Here is a 25,143-nt window from a genome sequence, read left to right as displayed (position 1 = left end):
AAATCAGGTGAGCAAGAGGTTTGCAAACAATATTACAGTAATTAGTGTCTTTTGAGATGACAGGTAAAAGAATGCTACATGGAACAGTTGTGGCCATGTCTTAGTATGGAGATATAAATCTAGATTACAACAGTATGTACACAAGAGAACAAAGTTGTAGAACCATCCAGTAAAAAAATCCTAACCAGAAAAGCCCTATGGAGTGTTAATCCACTCCATATTCACAGTGTCAATATGAAGAGAAAATCAAAAACATCAGTTGATTTTCCCAAATCCATATACTGAACTCCCACAGGCTTCATTTCTCCCATCTCTCAAGACATCTAAAAACAGCTGACTCTCTCAGTGTGTTACCCTTGTTTCCTTTAGGAGAATTCACAGTGTTCAGTAGAAAGCAGATACAAAAAGCTGTTTAGTCTATGATAATCCTATCCTGCTGCCTCTGGTGGCACCATGCCTAGTGCCAGCAATGGGGGAAAAGGAAGGTTTAGAACAGCAGGCAGATCAGACTGGAAAGGCACAGTTAGATTGGTTGGATGTAGATTTGTTTTCAGAAGATAGTAGTCTCATACTTAGTGCTGAGGGTCCTCTTGGAATCCTGCTTGGGCTCAACTACCCAGGATACACCAGCATGGGTCTGGGAGTCTTGGTCCTCTTCCGATTGCTCCAGCTACAGAACATTAGAGAAGAAAGATCATTTCAACCTGTTTTCTTTGGAAGTATGAAATTAGGTGCAATTTTAAACCAATGGACAGAGACACACAGATTTGGAATGAAGATAACTATTCTAGCATTTAAGCATAATATGTATGCTTGAATATGGGATATATGTAGTCATTAGAATAATCGGTATCCAATTTCCATAAAACAAAAATAGAATCAGCTCATTTCAGATTATGAACAAGTTAAGAATATGAAAAAGGTTAAATTTTGTTCAAACATAATTATGATCTAGTTACATTTCAGTAAAAAAAAAAAAGAACTGATTTTCAAGCAAAACATTCCTACGATCTACCATATTCATATTTTTTATAATTTATTCTCTAGCAACAGAACTTTTTTCCCTGCCAAACTGAATCTGATCAGTCCAAATGTTGTTTACTGCACACTTCTCAAAATCTGCCTTATATAATGTAAAGTGGAATTGTAATCCAGAATGGAATAAAGAGCATCAAAGCTAAGTAACGAAGGAATCTGAAGGAGATCTGGTGTACTTAAACAGGTTCACAACTAGAAACTTGACTGCAAGAAGGGTAAAGACCTTAGCTCCTGGACTAACAGACTGCAGCGGTAGGTAGGAAGGACGGTGAGTAGTACAGGTATGACAGTAACAACAGCGACTATCAGAAGGGAGCGGCACCTGAGGAGTGGGAGTAAGCAAAACACAGACAGAAGGTAAGAAAGAAGGACAGCAACCAAGAAAGAAATCTTATGGATTAGAATTCCAGAAGATTTATTTTCTTGTTAGTTTAACAAAGACCATTAATGGGATAATCTTGGAATATTAAACAATAGAAACTAAATAGGATTTAGTTGTGTCATTAGTTCTGTGTTTGTTGTTCCTATTGGATAATGGGAAGCTTGAGGACATAGTGTAGATATTGCCGACATAAAAGCCAAAGAAGTTTTTGCAATGAACGTAATTCATGTTAAAGGGAAGTGTAGAGGAACAGCAACTGAAGAAAAGTGTAACTTTACAGCACAGATATTATAAAGACAACATTTTACTTAATGTTTACTATTTTTGTAACTTCCCATGTTATTGCAAATTAGCAATTTCATGTAGAGAAATAGAAAACGTGAGAAATTAAACTAAGACTGGATTAATAAATCCACCTTATCAGGTCACAAGATGAGAAAATATGCCAATGATCAAGTAGGTCACTCTTCCCCATAATGCTTTTTAGAGAGAGCATTTCTATTCTGCCAACATTGGTAATATATAGGAACCCAAGGACAATCTGATCCTATCTCTGCTCTCAAATTATATGCATCAAGTAAGAATAAAAAAAGGAAAAAAACACAATTTGCACGGAGAGATTTTTTTGCTGTTTACTTTTAAAACATACTTTGAATAATGTTCAACTTCTGCAGTAATTTATATTCTTTCTATTGTTTGATGACTGATAAGTCTATTTTCACTTACCTGAAGTAGCTCTATGGGAGAGTAGGGAACGTTTTTAGAAGTGGGATAAATATTTCAAATTTAAAATGTTTCCAGTTTGAATCTGAATTTGAAGTTGAAATCCCCAAATAGTCTGGACCTGATTTCAAACTTGAAATAGGCTTTTAAATTCAAAATGCTCAGAAGGGCTGGAACAATCTACCTTGAACTCAAAATTGTTTCAAGCACAGAAATACTTTTATCCCATAAAGCTTTGAGTGGTCAAGGGGCAGACAAGGTATTTTGGAAGTTGAAAAGCTGCAAAACATAGGGAGGAGGTGCCAATTCTAATATTACATTTTTTAAGACAATCCCCTCCCAAGAACAATACATTGTGGGTTTTCAAACATGTTCAGTTGTGATAGTACCAAAAGAGCGTGAGTACCACAGAGGGCCCTTGCTCTAGAACAGGGGTCCCCAACACCCAGGCCACAGAGCGGCACTAAGCCGTAGCCCACCAGGAATTGGGCAGCTCAAGCGAGTGAAGCCCCATCAGCGCATAATCCACACCATGCATGAAACCATGTACCTCTAGTTCACAGAAAAACTGCCCTCCATGGAATGGTCCCTGGTGCTCAAAATGTTGGGGGCTGCTGCTCTAGAGCATTTGCTGAAATAAAAGCTTAAAAAAAATAGTCTTGAACAGAAAGTAGATAGACTTTCAGTAAGTTCAGACATCACTTAAGTTCTTGCATAGTTCTATAGCAAAGGAGGAAATATGTAATATACATACTGCTGACTTTCTCATGCTGACTCGAGGTTTAGGCACTGGTTTTGAAGATTTCGTTTCTATCATTTCTGCAGTCAAAATAGCTGGAGATTTTGATTTTTGTGCTTGAAGGGCCAACTGGTAGGCTACTTCAAATGCTTGCCCCAATGTCAGAATGATTTCATATGTTAGATTCTTGGAAAAAAGAAACAAAAGATGCACAATATTTAAAATACAGAAAATCTGTTGTATTTTACTAGGGAATTTAGGTTTTAAATCTGACATTCATTATCACTTTATTATATTCATTGAACCAAAAAAATTGAAGCTCTTCTCCAATTTTTTTGTAAGACACGTTAGAAACATACATAGCATGTGGATCCTTCATATTAGTAGCCAATAATAAATACCTAAAATAATTTCTTAATCCTGAACATCCTCTACATTGTAGGTCTTAAACCTGAAGCTCTACAGTGAATCTTCTATTATTAAAAGTGAAACAAAGAACTTGGGATACACTTCCAATAAACTGACTAAATGTTCTCTTATGGAATTAGCCATCCTATAACATTTGATTCCTTTAATATCAAATTTCAGCTAACTTCAGCTGAACCTTGGTATTTAACAGTAAGCTCCTCTTTTCAGTAAATATTAAGTGCATGTAAAATCCTCCTCAAAGAATGAGTTATTGAAAGTATTGTAATATTATTTCAATATAGGAATACTATATGTTTTACCCAGTGGTGAAATTTAAAATTTGTTACTACCAGTTCTGTGGGCGCGGCTTGGTGGTGGTGGGGTAATGGGTGGGCGTGGTCATTTTTTTTTTACTTTTAAAACTGTTTTTTACATGTAAAACCATGTAAAAAATGCTTTCAAAAGGCTCTGATGATCCCAGCTGAGTTGCCTGATCGTCAGAGGGTTTTTTAAAAACCCTCTGCTGATCAGGCAACTCAGCTGGGATCGTCAGAGCTTGGATCATCAGAGCCATTTAAAAGAAAAAAAACTTTTTTTTTCTTTTAAATGACTGACGATCCAAGCTGAGCTGGGATCGTCAGAACTTGGCTCGTCAGAGGCATTTAAAAGAAAAAAAGCCTCTGATGGTCGCGCGGCTCAGCTGGGCATGGAGGGTGGGGGCAGGGATGTTTGCTACCGGTTCTCCGAACTGCCCGCCACCATCGCTACCTACTTGCCCGAGCCAGTCCAAACTGGGAGCATTTCACCCCTGGTTTTACCTAAAGTAGAAGGGCATCTGAGAGAATTAGCAAGTATTTCAACTACAGAGTAATAAATAGGAATACTATCTCTGTTTTGGGATTTCCTGAAATCTGAAATTTTTGTGTGGATATAATCTTTCACAATATGCTATTATACAATTCTATATGAGGAAAAATAAATATCAGCCTAGGTTCTTAAAAAGCATTTCTCCTGGTATCAATCTGAAAGACATATATGTGATGTGTTAGGTTTGGCAGGCCCCCTACTGTCCCTAAAGTCAGCTGTTCAATTCTGTTGAACCAATCTACATTTCAGCATACAATTTGCTGAATATGGTGATATTTTTTATAGAAGATGTAGATATCCACATATGGGAGGAGGTATACATGGGAAGCAAGTGATATTGTTGTAAGCCCCCCCCCCTCTAATGAATCATGTATTTGCATCAGAAATCAAGAAACAAATATGGAAGGGTTGAGCTTATATTGTGATGAAACTGCACACTCATTAATTTTGTACTGTGGCTTGGAATGGATGCCTATGGACAGAAATCATATCTGTCTACTCTGAGCACTACGGATTTGAATTTTTTGATCAATATGAATGAACAGCACCATCAAAATTGATTTTCAACAGCCAATCAATTCCAATACAGCTCAATTAAAACGGTTGGATAAAATATTATTAGATATTATTTCTGAGGGTGTTTTTATAGGCCATATTGAAATTCAATCTCCTGTTCCAAAGGGAGCTACTGCTGAGCACCCTGATCACCCCTACCTTGTGAGCAGAGTAGGAAGGAAGAACTGATGTTGCATGAAGAAATAAGAGTCCCTTTTGTGAGGGACATGGGTGGTTCTTAAAAATGGTAAATAAATATAATATGACATAATATAATATGAGATAGTATAATATAATATATATTATAATATATAATAAATATATATATTAATATAATAATATACCAGCTTTAGAAATCTTTAGTCAGTTTTATTTGTTCCTTCACTATCCTCCTACTTCCTTGAGCTCCTCCAAAAATACACAAAGCAAACAGCTTCAGGGGGTTTATTGGAGCCCAGGGAAAAAAGTAATCCTACCCCCAATATACATGTAATCAGTACTGCTTTTATTGCCGAAAAACTGATAGTATAGTAGAATAGAACCTAAGGCAGGCAGGTTTTTCATCATTTGTGAAGCACCCAGTGTTCCACTTAATGACCCACTTGGTCACTTAACAACTGCATTGGAGAGCAGGAGTAGGGGTCATTTAGCAAGATGGTTGTGGGCGCCTCATTTAACAACAGTCACTACTTGCAAACATTATTTTTAAATATTTTGTTTGAAAGTAGTGACAAAATATATTTGCCCCACAACATGCACTTAGTCCTTTCGTATCCAGAGACAATTTCAAGAGAAAGGCCATATATATTGCTTGTATTCTTGCATTCTATCACTTGGCATTTACTTCCTGTTCATAGACAATTTCATTCCAGCCAAGTGACTTAATAGATGAACATCATTAAGCAGAATCCAAAGCCTCCATAAACAAAGTACTGATTGGTATATTACTTACTACATCAACGGTACTGAAGACATGACAGTAGTGATGACTAGTTTGCAGATCCTTAGTGATATAGGCAAATGTACAGAGATCCTCAGGGTCTTGGGCAGCACAAGAGATGTTCCGAATTTCATGTTCAGCAATTACATTCTGCCATACACAAACGGTTGTTTTGCTCAATATGTATAATGAAATTAGCATAAGTAAATATTAACAAAACAAAGTTTCATTGTGTTACTTTGTACTTGCATAAAAATCACACACTGCTCACACTGCAATTTGTAGAAATCCTTCTACAAACTATTGATCCATATAGCTCAGTATTGTCTACATTGCAAAGCTACACTTGTAAATGTTGTAGGTGTTCAGAAGAGGCTGGGTTACCAATTTTATTGTGTAGTGGCCCGGAACTGGACTTCGGACTTCAGCACAACATTATTTTGACACCATTTACTACAGCCCTGCAAGCTTTTATTAAGGTAACTTAGATATACAGTTGAAGCCTCCTTTTTGTGGCACAATATGCACAGGTGGAGGTTGCATATGATTGACAAAGCTTCAGGGTAGAAGCAGAATGCTTTAGCTTGAGTTGTCTAATAGCAAGTGTAACAGACAAGTTACAGCTGTGCAACTCTGTCAGAAGAGATAGCACTTAAAATCAGTCTGACAATCTTTACAAAAAATTAATTAATTAATTGCCGCCCATCGAGTTAAATTTGTCAGAATACTTTGTCTTTTTACTGATCAGACCTGAGGATTTGCAGAATAGATTAATATTATGTTCATGCTACTATAGCACTATCATTTGTCACTTAAGGCCGGAATGCTAATCATAAACGCAAGGATTTTCATACCTTGTTAGCAGCATCTATGAACTTCACTCCTTTATAAGTAATAGATAATATTATTGTTGGGGTTTTCTTCATATGCTCAGTTGATTTCTTTATAAAAGAGAGAAAAAAATAGTAGACACAGATTAAATAATTTCTCAAGAATGGAGGTCATGTGCAAAAAAAATTTCAAATTTTCTCACTTTTTCATAAATTAGATATTTTGCAATAATGCTATTTTATAGAGTTGTGTTTCTGAAATCTGGAATGCAATGAAATATTACATAATAAAAGAAAACAATTTGAATTATTGAGTTAAAAATGCTGAAAATTAATATATACATATAGTCAAAGAACACTGACACACACAAAGAAACTAAAATGGAATGACAGACTCTAGTATATCATGAGAGGCAACAATGTCAATTTAACAATATTGCAATTCTTTTAGAAATTGCAGTTGACCTGTGGACTAGGGTAAAAAGAATAATTTCCTTCTCTGAACTTCTATGACTATTTATTATTAAAACACTATCAAACCTTTGCACAAGTCAAATAAAAGAAACAGCATAAAGTACTGATTCAAAGTACTGATTCAACTTCCCCCATCAGGGCATTTGCAAGAAGATGCTGTTAAATCTCGCAGCAGAAATGAAGAAAAATATCAACAATGGCTAAACTACAAGTCTCTTGTGAGACAGAAATAAAATATTAGCGAAGTGGCAATTGAAAAAGATTTTCCATACAAGCCCTCTGTAATTCAGATGAAACTAGAATTTAAATCATTTTGCAAATCATGTCAAATATTTGCTATTTCAACTCAAAGATACTGGTCAGAAATACTGCAAATTTTTTGAAATTATTCTCTACCAACCATATTGTTGAAAAATCAACTTGTACAATCAAGGGGACTAGGAAGCTTCCAAAGAATATTTATGCCAACATTTTAAGTTGGCAGCACTTCATGCACACTTCTATAGAAATTAAAACAGAGTCTGGTCTTAATGGAGTTGCAATATGCCAGGAACTTGCAATAAAGCCCTTAAAAATGTAGTCTGGATAATCTTGAGAGGAGTCAAGTTACAGATCTGAGGATCTGCACCAAATGATTCATAATCTGTATTTGAAGATCTTTATTGCTACTGGAACACAATTGTTACAATTTGGGTTTTTTTAAAAATGTCACAAGTGACCAGAGCTTGAAAAGAGACTTCAAAATACTTTAAAAGTTTATCCTGAATCTGTTAAACAGTATGACCAAATGGTAGCTCAGGATAATGAAACTAAAATAGTATTTGAATTTAATAAGTTTAGTCTACAGCCTGAGCAGAATCTTCAATTATGGAGTCACATATTACATATTTTATTTTTCCCTTGGTATCAAAAGAATTTTTATAAATTGCATACCTACCCTCATTTTTGCACAGGCATCCTGTGTAGATTCTGTTCCTCGAAGATCTTTGATTAACATGGACCCTAGATACTGTTTAAAGCAGGAAAATAGTAAGTACTTGGTAGTATAATTATTTGTACATATAAGGTCAGTACAAGGAAACAGAACAACTCCATGAGTAGGCCATAGTAGTTTATTGTTATTCCTCTGTTTAGAAGAATCTTGCCAGACTAACTACATTCTTTTGGGAACAGGCAGATAAGGGCTTCAATAGCTGGCCTCTGTCACGTCCCCTCATGGAGGCTCCATGTTAAACCGCTTCTTCATTTCCCACTCTACTCTAGCTGGAGATTCTGCCACATCAACTGAGATTAATTTTGTATGCTTAGTAAACCTAACTTGACTAAACTAAGTAGCAATCAGTAAACATTTATGAGGACCTCAAAATGATGCAACATGGTACAAAAATCAAGAATATACTTACATTGGCTTCATACTCACAGGACTCAAATATAAGTTTCTCTGGCTGATGTTGCCAGTGCTGGACGGGAGCATAGGGAGTTGCCAGACTAGGAGGTCTTAGTGTAAGCTTCGATTCGCGATGTTCCTCCTACAACAGAAATACCTGTTCAAATCAAAACTGCTCAAATCAAAACTTTTCATTAGGAACTAATTAATAAAGAAACTAGCTACACAGATTGCAAATAGATTACATCTATTTCAAGTCATGTGTATCTAAATATAACTACACACACACACATCTGTTTATGTATAAAAATATCTACAACTATGCAAAAAGTATATAAAATAATCACATTAAAATGTTTAAATAAAAATTGTTACTTAAAGGCTTAGTGAAAAATCAGGATTTCAAACACTTCAACGAAGATAAGTATGATGTTACTTTGTGAAATTCTTAAATTTTTCAAAGTTTTAGGCTATGATGAAAATTCCAACCAGAGTTATCCTGTGGTAAATTGTAGGGCCAATAAAATTTATAAACAAAATAAATAAATAAAAAGTGTAACTACTGACTTAGCTGGTGCTGTATATGTCCTATGGAAGGAATTGTTAAAAGTCCTATTCCATTGCTTTACAGAATGGACTGAGATAGGATAATTTGATAAACTGTGGTCACAATTTACTGTAACAACTTTTTAACAACTGCTACTTTTAACAACTGTTGTCTAACTAAAACATACATTCATCTGTATAATTACCAACCCTGTGATCACATAATACTTGGTCCTTTTGATGAACTATAATTGCCTCTATGCATAGTGCCAGTGCCAAACAATACAAGATATGGAGACAGAAACTGACTTGAGTTAATTGGCTACTCCAATGGAGGAGGAAAGAATCAATCATTCCCATCCCCAGACACTGTCAAGAAAATATTCAGAACTAGTCATTCCCCTCCCCAAACATCCTTTTTGGAAATACACACAGATTACTGCTCTTGTTTTTACAGTGTATATCTTGTTGTTATAGCCACATTCTCCAGCCAGAGAAACTGATACAGATACTGCAAGACTGGGCACTTTTTCTATGAAGGTTGTTGCTCTGTAGTATAACTATTTTTGGTTTTCTGCTACTTCTTAAAGTATACAATACTCTCCAAAGATAAATTATCAAAATGATTTAAAGGGCTCAGATTCTTCTGACCTGTGTCCTAAACTTCTCTGCTCTTGGATAAGATGCAATATCATGGAAGTTCTCATGCCTCTTCTTCCCAGCATCTTCCAAAGGCAGCAGGAGGTCTGCAGACCTCCCTGTGCAGGAGTCACTCTGGCTCAGAGGTGAAGATGTCTGGGATATCAAATCCTGGCACTGAAATTCAAAAAATTGACATTTTTAAACAAGAGTTGTTTTGTTGATTATTTTCAAAGTCTTTTGTATGCATACCAAGTATTTGGCAATATCTATATATGTTTTATATTATTATTATCATTATTAAAACATATATGTAATCAAGCTACCTAGGCTCTCAGTGGTTTGTAGCAATATAAATTATATTAAAACATCCATAGTTAAGGGGGGAAAACACCCACCAATATCACAAAACAGTAAAATACTATCAAAACAAATCAAAATTGTCTAGAACCAATAAATACAGATGAAGTATTGATGGTTAACAATAATTCCTTGAAGATGTTCAGAAAAACCTGATCTTTTTGCTAACTTCTGCAAGGCCAGAAGCTTTCTGGTCTCACCTTTTGTATTTCTCAGAACTAGAATGCTAGTAGGAGGTGCATGTCAGGGTTCCAAGTAACACCCCACCCCACTTGATTAAGCCAGCGGTCCCCAAATGGAGCACAAGCGCCCTCCACTCAAGCACCCTCAGTTCGCACGAGTGGAGCTTTCCACATAGCACAAGCATCCTCCACTCAAGTGACTGGAGCTTCGTGCATGCATGTGCACACTTGCCCAAAAATTTCAAATAGGCCGTGGCCTGGTAGCGGGCCACGACCCCGGGGTTGGGGACCCCTGAAGTGAGCAATCCTGGAATTACCTTGGTTCCAAACCACATAAAGTTTCATATATCAAATTTAGCACTTTGAATTCCACTTTTAGTGAGATGTTTTTAAGGAAAATATATTTATTTTGTAGACCTTCCTTAGTTAAAAAAAAAAAAAGAATCTGAATGAATAATAAGACTCATAAACCCAACTATGGTACTATTCTTCACAGTTCTCTAAATTATTACTGAGCAGACACTGAAACATGAAAACTCACTCTTAACTGAGAGAACCTTGGTGGCTTCTGTGGGGGTTCCTCATAAGGTCTGTCTGCCAGAGAGGCTATAATACGTTTACGGTGGCCAAGAAGATTCACTTTGAGTACCTGCAGAGACGGACAAAGTCAGCATATACTGTTACAAAAGATTATCATACATGGCTCTCCATCCTTTCCCTCAAACAGTTATAATGCTAAAGTTTATCCTAACACAGTGAATGTCCAAATTTTGATCTGAACTGGAATTCAATTAAATATCGACTTACATTTACTAATTCTAGCTCCCAGAGGTTTTTCACCGAGTCTATAGAACTATAGCCACTCGACAGAAATGACTGAATGTAATCTTGAAGCCCCAAGGAATCAAGCCATGCAGGAACTGAAGGTTGAGTTCCATCATAGCCTAGAGATTTCACCTGTGAAGAAGACAAAGAGTAGAGCATTATAACTGAACAACCCTTAAAGCATTTTAGATATTTCAATGTGACTGTTAGGTTGCACTCAACTATGCAAGGCTTTTTGAACAAAAGATATAAATAATTTGTACTAAGTGGAAATAAATCATTGGGCAAATGATTTACTTTAATTGGATCTTAGTGGCTCTTCTTCTTTTCCATAAAGAGTATCAGTTTTGGAAGGCAAAATTGTTGGGAAGAGGTTTAATGATTTGCCAGTATGTTCATTTTTAGTTCCAAGATGCTACCCAAATAGCTTTTGCATCAGACAGCACGTACACATATTCTTCTGTTCAAAATCTCTCTACAGTGCTTTTTTTATATATAGAAAAAGAGCAATCAGTGTCATACACCATTTAGTTAGTCACACAATTTCCTTAACAATCTGAAGTCAAATCGATTTTAGGCGATAAATAGAAAGGGGAAGATCTGCAGTCATATTTCCTAACAGGCCCAATGGGAGAAGAGCCTGGCGACTCCTAGTGTGGGTATGGTACAATAGTGCCCCCTAAAGTGTGAATGGAAAAGAAATTAGATAATGTTAATATTGTTTCACAATAGTTGTGATGGTTGTAACAATTGCTTTTAACTCTGGAGTAAAAATAGACTTGGAGGATATACCTATTGAATAATCTATTGGACCTAAAGAAACTCACAATCAATCTTTCTTTCTTTCTCTCCCTCCCTCTCTTTCCCTCTCTCTCTCTCTCTCTCCCCCTCTCCCCCCCCCCCCACACAATCTCTTCTTCATCAAAGTGGTTAAAATTGAGATATTACATCTTTGGAACTGAATGCAGCTGCATTTCCTTTTATTAACTATAGCCTTCTGAAATTCAAGAAAAACAAGCAGATTTGTGCAATAATACAATATACTTTACTACTGCCTAAAGACCAGGAAGTTGCCTAAAATTGCTGAAAGAAGAAGCAGTTTTTTTAGGCTCTAAAGGAAAATCTGGATCATAAATTCTTCACATGGATTGCCATGTTCCCAAATCTGATACCATTGTATGTTGCTTTGAAAATTTGGATCTACATAAATATTGGAGGAAAGGATAACTGCAAAACCTGAGAAATTTAAGTGTGTGGGGTGGGGTAATTACTTCTTATACTATTTTCTGCCAGTCTTCTGGGCGAGCTATGTTTGAAAATGCCCTGTTTTCCAGCTCACTTAATGCCAGCTGCTGCAGCCATTCAGGAAATATACACATAGAGACACAGTTTTAGCTTCCAGCAGTTTTCCTTTTCATGTGATTGTCTATGGCCATGCATTCCTGTTCTAATTATGTTATGAACAAAATCCCTACAATAGAAAACTAATGTTAGAGGGTCTGATATGATTTGTCCTATCTCTTATTTATGCATTATTTTCAAAATATACCTTTTAAGCAGCAACAACTTTTCATTGTATCCATTAATTCCATAAGCTGTATGCAGAGTTGTATAAGAACCTATTTGATTCTCCAGTTTACTCCAGGTTTACTGTCTCAAAAAGGCTTTGATTTAAGAAGGAAGTTACATGACAAACTCTTTAGGATTTTACACTGAATAGATGGTTTTTTTGTTTTCTCCCAAATCCTGCCTTGTGGAAACCAATGTATATACAGCACAACTGGTAAAAATCAGATCGTGCCTTTAAACTTCCCTATGTTTTCTTGGAAAGATGATTTAGCTATTATACTGTACTAATTTGCTAGCTATTCCCAGGTTATTATAGAACACTGTCTTTAATTCTACAAAGTGCTGACCTGTCCCCTCAAGGAGACTGGCTTTTACTATCTTTCCCAGATTATGTATAGCCTAGCTATATAAATCTGACTTCATGCCCAGGGTACAAAAATCACATCTGCTATTTAGTGAGAAATCATTTAGGAAGAAATTCAAAAATCAAGAGAAAAATCCCATTTATGACTGGTAAAACTTGCCAGCACTCATCTCTTGGAAACATATTATTTCAATCTATTCCATATATGAGAAACATTTCCAATGGCCCTTAATGAATAGGTATAACTTGGCAATTCCCAACAATTCAATCAGAGAAATATTCAGCATGGTCATCTGATGCTTTGCTACAACAGTTAACATGCTGTCGACCAAAAAGTTGGCAGTTCAAGACCCAAGCATTGTGTAATGGGGTGAGTTTCCATTCTTGCCCCAAATTCTGCCAATCTAGCAGTTCAAAAACATACAAATCTGAATAAATAGGTAACACTTCAGTGAGAAAATAATTGAACCTCATGCCAGTCACATGACCATGGAAGTGTCTTCAGACAACTCCCTCAGCTAGGAAATGCAGATGGACACCACACCCTAGAGTTGGACATGACTGGACAGGGGAAACATTTATCTCCACAATACTGTACAATTTGACCTACATGAAAGTTCTTTTATGCTTTCTCAAAAGTGACAGTATTGAATAAACAGGTTACCATAGTGTTATAGTGACATTGGAGAAAAACAGTTCAAAGTTCCCATCTATGCATGAAGCTCAGAATGATCCTTCATTAGGCTGAAGCCTATATGAAAACAGCCTGAAGTCTGCAGTTGCCCTGCACCTGTCACAATCTCAAATTTACTTAAAAGTTTAAGTATTTAACTTAATTTAAGTATTTAAATATTTAACATTAATTAAACTTTTTCCATTTGGGAGTTTTGTTCCTTTTTTAATGTGTTTTATTTTCAAATCTAGTCTGTGACCAAAATAAACTCTATTTTAATCTTTAAGAAATGCCTTGCTTTTCTATCCATCATTACACTGACATTAAAACATTTTGTTCTGTATATAAACATCGACTATTTTAACCTTAGGAAGGGAACGTGCTGCTTGGAGAAGTTTTCTGCGGTGTTGTGGATCATTAATACCAATTTCCCGAAGATCCTGATCTTCCATAACATTACATCCCTACAGAGAATAAGAAAAAGACATAGTTAGAAATAAAATTCTGCTTAAGACCAATAAATAAGTAAGTCTTCTGCAAGACTTACTATGAAACATAGAATTCAACTTCGTGAAAACCTTAAAAGTGCAGCCATAACAATGAATATTCTTAATATTCTATTCCAGATAATATCAGTAAAATTTGAAAATAAGGTATTAAATGACAGAGACATACAACAAATCTTACATAGTCTAATAAAAAAACAGAGGGTTAAATTTTACCCTCTTCTCAACCTACTTTAGGATATGAAGTCACAAATTCTAAGTTGCCAAGTTTAAGAAACACTGTAGTACTCCAGCTTGAAACTTTAGGATATGCATTATCAACCAGTTGCCTATCCTGAATTATAGGGTTTATTATTTGGTTTCTCTTTTATAGAAGCATAACCATAGTGATCTGCACAAATATCTTTGGACTGACACAAAGAGAAACAGTTTATAAGAGATTATGTAATAAACAATATATTAAAACTGGGATAAACACAGGAAAAGAATCAGTCCAGACTTACCATTCCTTGGCTCAGTATTAAATATTTATTTTGACAAATATGAAATTATAAAGAAATTATAAGAGAGCCAGTTTGGTTTAGTGGTTAAGACTAGAAACCAGGAGACACTGAATTCTAGTCCTGTTTTAGGCATGAAAGCTAGGTGGTGGATTACCTTAGGCCAGTCATTCGCTCAGCCCAACCCATCTCACAGGTTGTTGCGGGGAAAGTAGAAGGAAAAAGTATTATGTAACAAATAAATAAAATAACATGATTTGTTGAAATAATGTGTAAAGAACCTGGGGAACCAATAGGAAAACTTTTAATCATATGTCCAAAACAGACTTTAATGTTTCTCCACCCTCTACATTTCTACATATAGCAGTTGCGAGGATTGATGAGGCTTTCCCAATGTTGTCCCGATTCAAATTTCCCCAGTTGCTATTTGTGCCTTTAAAAAAAATAAATATGCATATTTAATTTTCCTAAGAGAAAAAAAATCCATTATTATACTTTATGTGATTTTAATTAGAGAAAATGTCGTGAAATGGATAGCTTTAATTTGACTCTCATTGTGGATGCAAAAAGAAGTGGCATGCTTCCATGGCCTGGCATGGGATCAAATAATTTTGCTGAGCTTCCTACATCAAATAAGAGAAGACACAGCATGTGAGATGGATGGAATCTGTCCCTATAGTATATATGGTCAGAGAAAAAGGAAAGTTCAATGCTGCAAGGATACTAGCACAGTTGTTCTCAACCTTTTATTCACCAAGACCTCCTTTAAAAACCTTTTACGGCCACAGACCATGGCCACAGACCCCCAAGACTTAACACAAGATTTAAATCATAACATTTCTGATCAAGCCTTCGCTGACCCCTTGTGATGACATTGCAGGGGGGCCCAGGAATCTGTGGACCACGGGTTGAGAATCACTGTACTAGCATATGGAATGTCAGAACTGTGAACCAAAAGAAACTAGATTTTGATGGAGTAGAAATATCAAGATTTAACACTGACATTCTGGCAAACTGTAAAAATAAATCTTTTGGAATGGATCATTTCACATCAGAGGTGTATCAGATCTTTTATTGTTAGATGCAAGAATCATTACAGGTAGTCCTCAAGATACAACCGTAATGGAGACTGCTGGTTGCATGTTGTGACAGCTGTTAAATTAAGTGTTAATCTGTTAAACTGTTAAGTGTTAAGCCTTGCTTAATGACCGGCACTCTCTGCTCTCCCTGGTGTGGCCATTGAAAGAATGTGCTAGCCATTAAGCAGAGCACAGGAATCCTAAGGGGTAGGGAAGAATCTTCTTGGCACAGGCCAAGGACCAAAATATAACTTTGTTTTGGAAACAAGCATTTGCTTTTGAAACAACATGAAAACAAAGTAATCATTATTGTGATTAATTGTAACTTTTAACTGAACTGCATTATTATTACTACTTTTTATTGTGTATTGTTGTACTGCATGTATGTATGTATTATGTATGTTGCACCCATTTGGCTATTGGTGTTGGCTGTTACTTCCACATGGTGCTTAAAATTGGTTCACTGAAGCCTCCCATACAGTCACAGACAGCCAGGAAGCACTTATGAATCTGCTTTCTTAAGAATATATTTCCCAAACTGGATTATTCAAAGAAGTCTTTGGGGCTAAACCTTGATTCTTTGCCATCTACTTGAAGACACAGGAAGTGCTCAATGTCTTCCTGCGAACATTTCCCAGAGCAGGAAAGGACATCTTTCAATAAATCCCTAGATACTCTCCATTTGATTTCTGCTTGGAATAAAGCTTTGAATGTAGTGTTTATTCATGTCTGGGCAACTTTTTTGCTCCAAACGCTGTCTAGAAAAAGTGAGGAATAAAGGTTGGATCTGTCATATAACCCTGTTTATTATTCAGCTAGCTATATCATTGACACAGCATTCATTTCCTGTATTTTTGCCAACAGCAAAGCTAGCATACTCTTCTACTATAATTATTTTTAAAAGGAAACTTCAGCAAGATATTTTGCTAAACAGTTTATAAAAATACAGTTACCTCAATTAATCAACATCTCTATGGCTTCAACTAAGGCTGATATAAAATGTTGTGAAAATGTTCCCTTTACAAAAATCTGTACTAATTTTTCTCTGCAGTTTCTATAATTTTTTCTGGGCATATTCAGTAGGTAATAGAGAAGAACAGAGTGATGACTTTTAAAATTATAGTTATTGCTTGTTGGTACAATTGGGAGATAGTCTGGATTCTAGTGATGTACATGCTTTGAAAATGACTCAAAGAAGTGCTTCAGGTTCATCTGAGCATTTTCTTTATGTTCATTAAAGCAGCCTTTATTTTTTTCAGGCTTCCATATAAGTCTGGAAACATTAAAATGAAATTTTCTTTAAAAAGCTACCCCTTTTGTTCAGGATTTCATAGAAGCCTGGAAAAAGAAGAGGCTAATTTAATGAATAGCAGAGAGGAGTTGAATTCACGTAACACCAAAGGCAGTTTGTCCAAATCATTTCTGAAGAGTGCCCATCTCACTCATTGCTATCTGAAATTTTAGTTGGATGTATTTATCCCTCAAAACTAACTTCAATTTAATTAGAAAAAAATGTATGTAACAATGCTTTTTGAATTACAAATTGCTTAGGAATGAGAAAAATTTTGCTGCATCTATTTGGCCTAAGAAAGTAATGGTGAATGGTGGAAGTCCTCATTTGGAAATATGATTCACTTTGAAAGGTAAAATGGAAAGCCATTTAGCATTTTACACACCACTGGCTAGTCATCTGTCAGAACAGCAGGAGGGAAAACACATTCCTTTAGCTATACAGCTAGGAACACTTCTGTTAAAATTAGTATTGGTCCATCTTCAGTGAAGACAAGCTAAAGTATTACCTATAGTGTTTTGTTTCCTATCCAACCTTCTCAGAAACAATTTATCAAATTAAACGAACCCAGGAAAACCAAACTAAACAAGTACTTCTCATGACAGCTGTAACAATGGATTTAAGGGAATACTATAATGAACACAGAAAAAAAGTTATTGATTTTTCCTAATAGTTGAATCATGCAGATAGTGAATATAAAAATATGAAATTCATTATTAACGCAATAGTTGATGGTACTCGGCTTTGCGTATCCAAACTTTGGTTGTCTTGGCCCATACTGAAATCTTAAAAGAAATTCGCACATGTAAAAGTTAGGCCATCTTATATCCTTCATGCCCTCTCCTTTGTCCTTCTTTTGGTAAACATCAACATCTTAAAAATTAGTACATATATTAGGTTATATGTTATCCACAGAAAATATTGCAACTATATATGTATTTTTAAGAGATAAAAAGATTTATTTTAGCTATCTAATATCAAACTATATATACCTTATTTTTTGAACATTATATTCTAAATATAATATTTCACATAAGCTTTAGAATAGATGTTATATTAATCAATTCTTCCATTTTTATAATTTTGATTGTTTTGAACATTTATATTAAAATTTTATACGCATATTACGTTTAATCGACAAAAGAAAATACATATTTATACATATTCTATATATATCAGCATTAGTAGAGTAACCCAGAATTAGTAAGCAGAGCATTTTCGGGGAAAAGGTGGAAAATAAAACAAGGAAAACAATAAAAGAGATAACTGCAAAAAAGTTAACCAGCTCCAACTGTATTACAAATAGTGTTCATTTAATGACCACAACTGGGCCTGAAATTTTGTTTGGAAGTCTGAGTGGTCATTAAATGGGTCACATGAAATGACTCAATTTTTATTGAGACACCTGTCATTAAGCAAACCACATGGTCTTTAAATGAACCACACTTAAGGCAAATCCAGCATATTCAATGGGCAGGGTTTTTTTGCCGTTTTCTGACAGAAAAATGTCACAAATCATAGTCATGTGAATACAGGATGCTGGAACCAGCTATAAATGCATCCCGGTTGCTAAGTTTTATATGAAGAAGACCTACGTAGTAGCATACTGTATTATATAAAACGTTTCAATTTTTGAATCTGTCATTACAATATCTTTTAGAGAAGCTTTTTTGCAGGTATGCAAAAGGCAATGCTAATATTGGATTATGACATTTGAAGCCATCTCCATACCTCATTATACAATACATCTGGGTGTTGATTTCTGGTGGGGAAGTGTTTTTATGCCCAAATGAGCATAGATTAACTCCAAAATTAAGATCAGACCATCAATCAAGAAGCAAATAATACCCCAAACAAGAAATTGCTCATCAAGTTAACAGTAAATGGCTCAACCAACTGCCATTGGTATTATATTGGGGTAGTAAGACATCCAAGGCCACTCCCATTAACACTGACAGGGCAAACCACTATTATATAAACTGAGAGAAAACACTACTCCTTATTAGCATTGTTGAAGTTATCTATTTTGGGTAATGAAATGTCTGCATAAAATCTATGAAGCTCAGAGAGCACCCAAGACCCATCATTTCAACCTTGAGCTACAATTATTCTCCTTTACTGAAATGCCAATATTTTTTCATCCAAGCTGTTGCCTGGATTCTGCTTGGAGTGGGTGTCCTGAAAGTATCTTGACACCCAGGCATTTAGGGCTTTTTGGTTAAACGCAGCACTTTGAATTGCACTGGAAAATTATGGCAACCATTGCAAGCACAGGTGTAACATGTTTGTGGCATCTGGCACCAATTACACATAAGCCATTGCATTTTGTACTTCCTCTATTTCTGAATGGTCTTTCAAGGAAACCCCGTGTAAAATGCATTGCAAGAGTTCAACCAGGAGATTAAAATTTATAGCTTATGTAAATCCTCAGATCAACCACTGCCCACATAGTATATTCTATTGTGAAAGCTGAAAATCAGAGTTGCACAGATGGAATGTGCATTCTTTTAATGGATTCTGGATTCTTTTACTATCCCAATACCTTTAGGACCAGCATTAGATGTTCCATTGGTGGAAATAAAAAGTTGTTTATAAGCCTGCACTGAGTGATAGATTGGCTAAGTAAACTGGTAAAATACCAGACTGAAATGACAAATATAATTTACAGTTCATTCTATGACTACAATTTGATGAATTGTTTCTACCAAATACAACATCTGAATTAGCCTTTCACTAGCCTCATAGTGTCTGCATTTTATACAACAAATAGGGGCTTAGCGAGATATTTCCTTCTTTTTCCCAATACATTTGTTACCAATGGTATCCATGAATGGGAGAGGAATGTGGTATATTACAAAAACCATGGTTGTCTTAATCTGTTTATAAAAACCATAATTCTTCCCTAGCATTGAGAAAAGAAAAGGGCAGCTGACACCAGAATTTAATTTTCCCACTTATTATATGAATTGCCTAATTTAAATGGACTGTGAATGATTTAACCTATTCATTACTCTTTAAGATCAAACCAAGGACTATTAACAGGTTATGTTTCATGTTAAGAAACGCAGGAATTGCTCTAGAAACATCACTCTCAATTTGGTTACATCTATCAGGAAACCGTAAGGTTCATGATATGCAATATTTACAGAGTATTATGCATTTTACCCAATCCTCTTACCAAGTATTATTTTTGATTTTAATCTTGTTGGAATCAAAACTGTTTCTAATTTATTTTCCAGTTTTTGAAAATTATCATTGGAATGATTAGTAGTGGAAAGTAATCTATTTTAATCTCAACATAAAGCAGAATATTTCAAGAATTCCTTTCTGATTTTTCTTGTAAATCTAAAAAAAAATCCCACTGACTATATTGATATAGTTAGAAATTTCTCAACATTAAGAACAAAATATACACATATTTTAGGCAATCTTATCTACAGCGACAAAAAAAAAGAATTATGTTTTATCATTCTATGAAAAGAACCTAACTTAATTTATATTATGGCTGAAGCAATTAGCTTAATAGCCATCTGGCAAAATGAAAATCATTACTCAATGTACTTAGTTACCTTATATATCAGTGAGATTTAATGTAACTCCTTTGTGCCAATCCTTTAGAATTATATAACTCTAAACTCACAAACAAAACCTTGAAAAATTGACAAAATATGAAACAAGGGACCATAACTTTCTAGAACATTTTCCCCAGTTTAACTTAAGGTACCCAGCCCATAAAATACTTAATATTTGTTAATTATGGTTCAATATAAATTATTTTAAAAAGATATTATTGTTCTTTGATGAAATCTATTAACAATATTGAGAATGAACACTTTGGTCAACAGTAGCATCTATAATAAATGTCTCTAATATGGGCAGTTGGGATCCATGCCAATGATTCATGCAAGGAAGAACCCCAATGACATGGAAGTAAGTAGAAAATCCAAGATTGGGTTTGTGTAACTCTTCATTTGTATTTAGCTCTACTTTAAATATCTGAAAAGTAGATATTCATCAATTAGAATTTTCAACATTTTTTTATTTAAGAAAAAAGAGAGGGCTAAAGTAACTAAATTGAACTGGTGCATTCTCACTTTGTGCACAGGAATCAAAATTGTTAGCCAAGTATTGAAAGTTCACAACTGGATTTCTTAAGAGAAGGGGGCATTTCCTATTCCTAATCTAGGACTAATTAAAAAAAATAAGAATATTTGTATTTATATATATTTGTGTGTGTGTGTGTGTGTGTGTGTGTGTGTGTGTGTGGAAAATGTTACTGCACACATTTTTACAGCCTCAAAAATGCAGAGAAGAATTTAAGTATATTGTTCCTGCTATACTTAACAAATAATGTTTTATGAAAACGAAAAGAATACTGTAGTGTAGAGTATATAGGTTCCCAAAGTTTTTAAAAGTTTAAAAGGACTATAAAACATCTCTTCTGGTTTCATAAATATGTGTGCTCTAAAGCTAATACACAATAATTGAATTTTAAAGATTGTTTAAACTCACCAAATGTTAAAAAAATAGATTTAAATACATACAAAAGTTTTATAAACAATAACTAAACTTAACATCTCCTCACCTATCCCAATTTTGGCATGATTTATCAAACTTCATGACACAACAGAACAGTCATAAACAAAATGAAAATATTTTCATTCCAGTATGCTCATCCAAATGTAACTTGATAATTGGAAGGCAAAACCTTGACATAATCTGTTACAAAACTAGCAGATAATACTACATTCTATCCCTACCACTTTCTAAAGTGATGGTTTGACCACAGAAATAGCCAAAATTAAAGCACTGTTCTGCAAAATATTATAGTGTAATTTAGATTTGTAGTTAGTTTTCTGTTTCTCAGTTTCAGAACTAATTAGATATTTTTGAATAACAAAGAGTTTTACAAGTAGAAATCTAACCAATTCGGGAAATATATTTTGGGCTTTTCTCTATGAAACCTACTGAACAAAGAGAAACATATTCTCTAATTTATTCTCCCCCCCCAAGTAATTCAGAAACCTCTGTTTCAAAGATGGAATTTCACTAAATATATTCTACACTGAAGGACTTGCAAATGTGTATTTTATATACTGAAGATTAATAATTCACCATCTGACAATACTTTCCCCATGGTTAAATGTAAAAAAGATGACAAGGCAATTATATTAAATCAGATTATCTCCCAGTAATCTTCCTTTCTGTTGTGCCAATGAATGAGTACAAATTATCCAGATGCTGATAACTAATGTTCAGCAATATCAACTATACAAATGACATTCTGTTTTAACAGAAGAAATGAATACCAATGCAGATGAATGGTATATTTTTTTTAATCATAATTAAGATGGCTAAGGCTAAAGCTTCTTTTCTCCCAGTAATGCTGTTCTTAAGTATTAGGCTTAGCAATGAAGACAGAATATTTAAAAAAGGAAATATATTTACATCCACAGTAAGGGTATACAATATACTGGAGATTAGATATATTTGTTTTCATAGTATTTAGCATGCAGTATATATTTGAACATGGCAGGCATTTACCAAACAAGCAACTAAGTATATTCAGATATTTTTGGATATGTTGGCATCTCCATTGAAGGTTACAGCTCAATTTTCCACTTGCCCTACTTCTGTACAACTATCCTTAATGAGAATCACTCTTGAACATCAAATTTACAGAACAAATCTACACTCTAAAAAAGAGTCCAGCATTTATCGTCAGTCAGGACTGTTCAAACTTTGTGAAAATGGTTACCTATCCTGTAGGATAGGTAACCATGTTTTACTTTTCTTGATAGAGATTTGAATATGTTTTTCCAAAATCAATGGACTTGTTCAACAAATCCCTTGTCATAGATTGTCAGGTAGTTACTCACCAGGAAGCGGACATCATCGAAGCCATTGAGAAGCAGTTTACTTTCGTACTGCTGTAAGCCGATGGACTCCAGCCACTCCCCAACACTCTGCTCCAGCATCCGTGAACCTGATGAAAGAGGAATCGGCAGACGCTTGAAAAAAGAAAACCCATTAAGGCGGTAGCAGCGGCACTCTGAGGAAGAGAAGTGGCATTGCCACATCATCGTCATTATCATAAAGGAGCCAAACCAGGGCCAGAGCACAATTAGATGGCAGGCAGCTCCTCTTCCGTACACCGACCATGAACAATAAGCTTCTGTCCTGTTCAATCTAGAGCATTAATTTGACTCTCAGTTATACTTAAAACTCGGAATCCAGGTTGTTTATAACTGTCCCTGTAGTCCAAGTATTACATGCATTGATTTCCTGGCTTGAGGTGTGCTTCTCGCCAGGTGTACGCATTCCAAGCCTCACAAGAATCTTGGTCAGCTCACTCTTTCATCTGCAGGGGCTGTAAACTTTCCAAAGCAGAGCAAAGCATTCCAAGTCAGAGCTAGTAGTAACAAGAGCATCCAGCTCACAAATACACTTAGCCCAGCAGACGCATTCATGCAACTTCAACTTGAGATGCATTACTTCAGATTCATTACCTTGTGCAATAGTAAGGAAAACTGTTAGCACTGGAGATGCAAAGCAGTTAGAGAGAAAATACATCTTCATGCAGTTGAAAGAAGCAAACAGACACAATAGGAGTTCAGAAAAGCAACATCAGCCAGATTAATGAGCAGCTGTCCAAAGAAGACATGCAAGACAACACACACACACACACACACACACACACACACACACACACACTGCAGTAGAAGAATAGAGACTTATACTTTTTTTCCCCCAACAGTCCCGAAACAGGCAAACCATGATAAGGATTCTTCTTTGTTATTTTATTACAAGGAGCAGAGGCATGATTGATAAGCCTAAGCTCAGAAGTCCTGCCACTGTCACTTTACTACCTATCCAGATGTATGACATTTTGACAGCCTGTACTGATTGAACTGGGCTGGGAATCAGCACCAACATTCAGATTAGAGCAGAAATGAATACACTGGAGCAAAAGGAAAAGATTCAGTTCATTTTCCATCCAAAGCCTGCTCCTGACAATTCTTTGTCGACTTTCATTTGCCAGCCCTTCATCTTCTTCTGCAAAATGCAAGTACTACCTTCACATTCCTCACACAGATAAACAAGTAGTTCTCAGAACAAAGCCTTTATAGTCCTGGATTTAAGAGGGAAAAAAATAACAATTGCTGAACACCCCCCACCCGTCTTCTGTAGCAGTTAGGATCAGATACGTTCTGACACCTCCTTTCAGCCAGTTAATGAGAAATAAGTTCTTCAAAGGCCAACAGAAGCAATGCAAAATAGCTCTTCTTTTCTCTCTATAAAAGAAGAGAGTCTAGGAATTTGTTACTTTCCTTCGCTGAACAGGAGATACTCGATGTAAGCAGGAAAGTTCAAATTCCACAGCTTTGCAGTCCTTGAGTAAATTGCTATGCAAACCACAATTAGAAGCTATGCAAAGTAATTCTTCCTTTGTCTATGCCTAGGAAAGTCTAGGAATTTGTTACTTTCTTTTGCTGAAACTGGAGGCACTTGATGTAATCAGGAAAGTTCAAATCCCACAGCTTTGCAATCCTCAGATAAATTGCTATGCAAACCACGCAGTATTTTCTCAGCCTTCTTAGCATGCCCGCCCTTGAAGACAAATTTGCACAATATTGGTGATGACACTCGGGTTGCAGCCTTTGAACCCTGTGGTTATTTGAAGTTCTGCACATTTAAAACTAGCCCCTGCGCCTTCCTCTCTGTGATGCCTACACAATGCAGTGCTGGTTGTTCTCTGAACAATTCGAAAGGGTTCGAAATCTTGCTGCACTGGCCTGCAGAGAAGATCCTCTGTTAAGCAATGTTAATGAGCGCCCGGGAGCTGGCCTGCCTTCTTAATGCATACTGCAGCACCAGGGATGCAGCGCTCAGGAAAGGTTTCCGCCTCCCTTTTTTGATAAAGCCTGGCCAAAGGGTGATTGACTCCCCAAATTCAAGCCGCAGCCTCTGTCTTGTTCAGGGAGTCTCTCGTTGTACTGGACAATTTCTTTTCCACTCCACGAGCAGGCAAAAGGACCGCGCTATTTTCCCAGGCAGGCATGTGTGTGTCTCTTTCAAAAAGCTGCAGCAGACTGCTTTGTCTAAAGGCGGCTAGCTAGCTCCACACTTGCTGCATCTCTTCTTCTCCCAGTGGCTGTGCCCTTCCCTCTCTCCTCGTGCCCACACCCCTCCCAGCAGAAGCAGTGATCAGATTTCAGAACAGAAGCTGGCAAAGGAGAGGAACATAAGCCTCCGTAATACCTAC

At 35.7% G+C, this 25,143-nt stretch overlaps 1 protein-coding gene across 4 annotated transcripts in view; it reads right to left on the bottom strand.

Annotated features, from left to right (window-relative positions):
* Window positions 1–221: 221 nt before the first annotated feature.
* ANKS1A (ankyrin repeat and sterile alpha motif domain containing 1A) overlaps window positions 222–25,143 on the bottom strand; it is a 124,776-nt gene continuing 99,854 nt past the window's right edge. For 3 of the 4 annotated variants that reach the window (XM_070941503.1, XM_070941504.1, XM_070941505.1), the window contains 12 exons: window positions 22,757–22,863; window positions 13,867–13,965; window positions 10,878–11,027; window positions 10,612–10,719; window positions 9,541–9,705; window positions 8,360–8,485; window positions 7,894–7,965; window positions 6,507–6,593; window positions 5,665–5,802; window positions 2,898–3,068; window positions 1,262–1,360; window positions 222–670 (listed from right to left, as the gene is read on the bottom strand). In XM_070941503.1, the coding sequence (XP_070797604.1) occupies window positions 551–670; window positions 1,262–1,360; window positions 2,898–3,068; window positions 5,665–5,802; window positions 6,507–6,593; window positions 7,894–7,965; window positions 8,360–8,485; window positions 9,541–9,705; window positions 10,612–10,719; window positions 10,878–11,027; window positions 13,867–13,965; window positions 22,757–22,863 (1,442 nt within the window). In that variant the 3' untranslated portion in view covers window positions 222–550. Of the gene's footprint in view, window positions 671–1,261; window positions 1,361–2,897; window positions 3,069–5,664; window positions 5,803–6,506; window positions 6,594–7,893; window positions 7,966–8,359; window positions 8,486–9,540; window positions 9,706–10,611; window positions 10,720–10,877; window positions 11,028–13,866; window positions 13,966–22,756; window positions 22,961–25,143 lie in introns of those variants that run through there. The other variant, XM_070941506.1, reaches the window with a different exon arrangement.

This window comes from Pituophis catenifer, unplaced genomic scaffold (assembly GCF_029215685.1).
Source record: "Pituophis catenifer annectens isolate HBS135680 unplaced genomic scaffold, rPitCat1.0.hap2 SCAF_3, whole genome shotgun sequence".
NCBI lineage: Eukaryota > Metazoa > Chordata > Lepidosauria > Squamata > Colubridae > Pituophis > Pituophis catenifer.
This window is presented reverse-complemented; position numbering and strand designations above follow the sequence as displayed.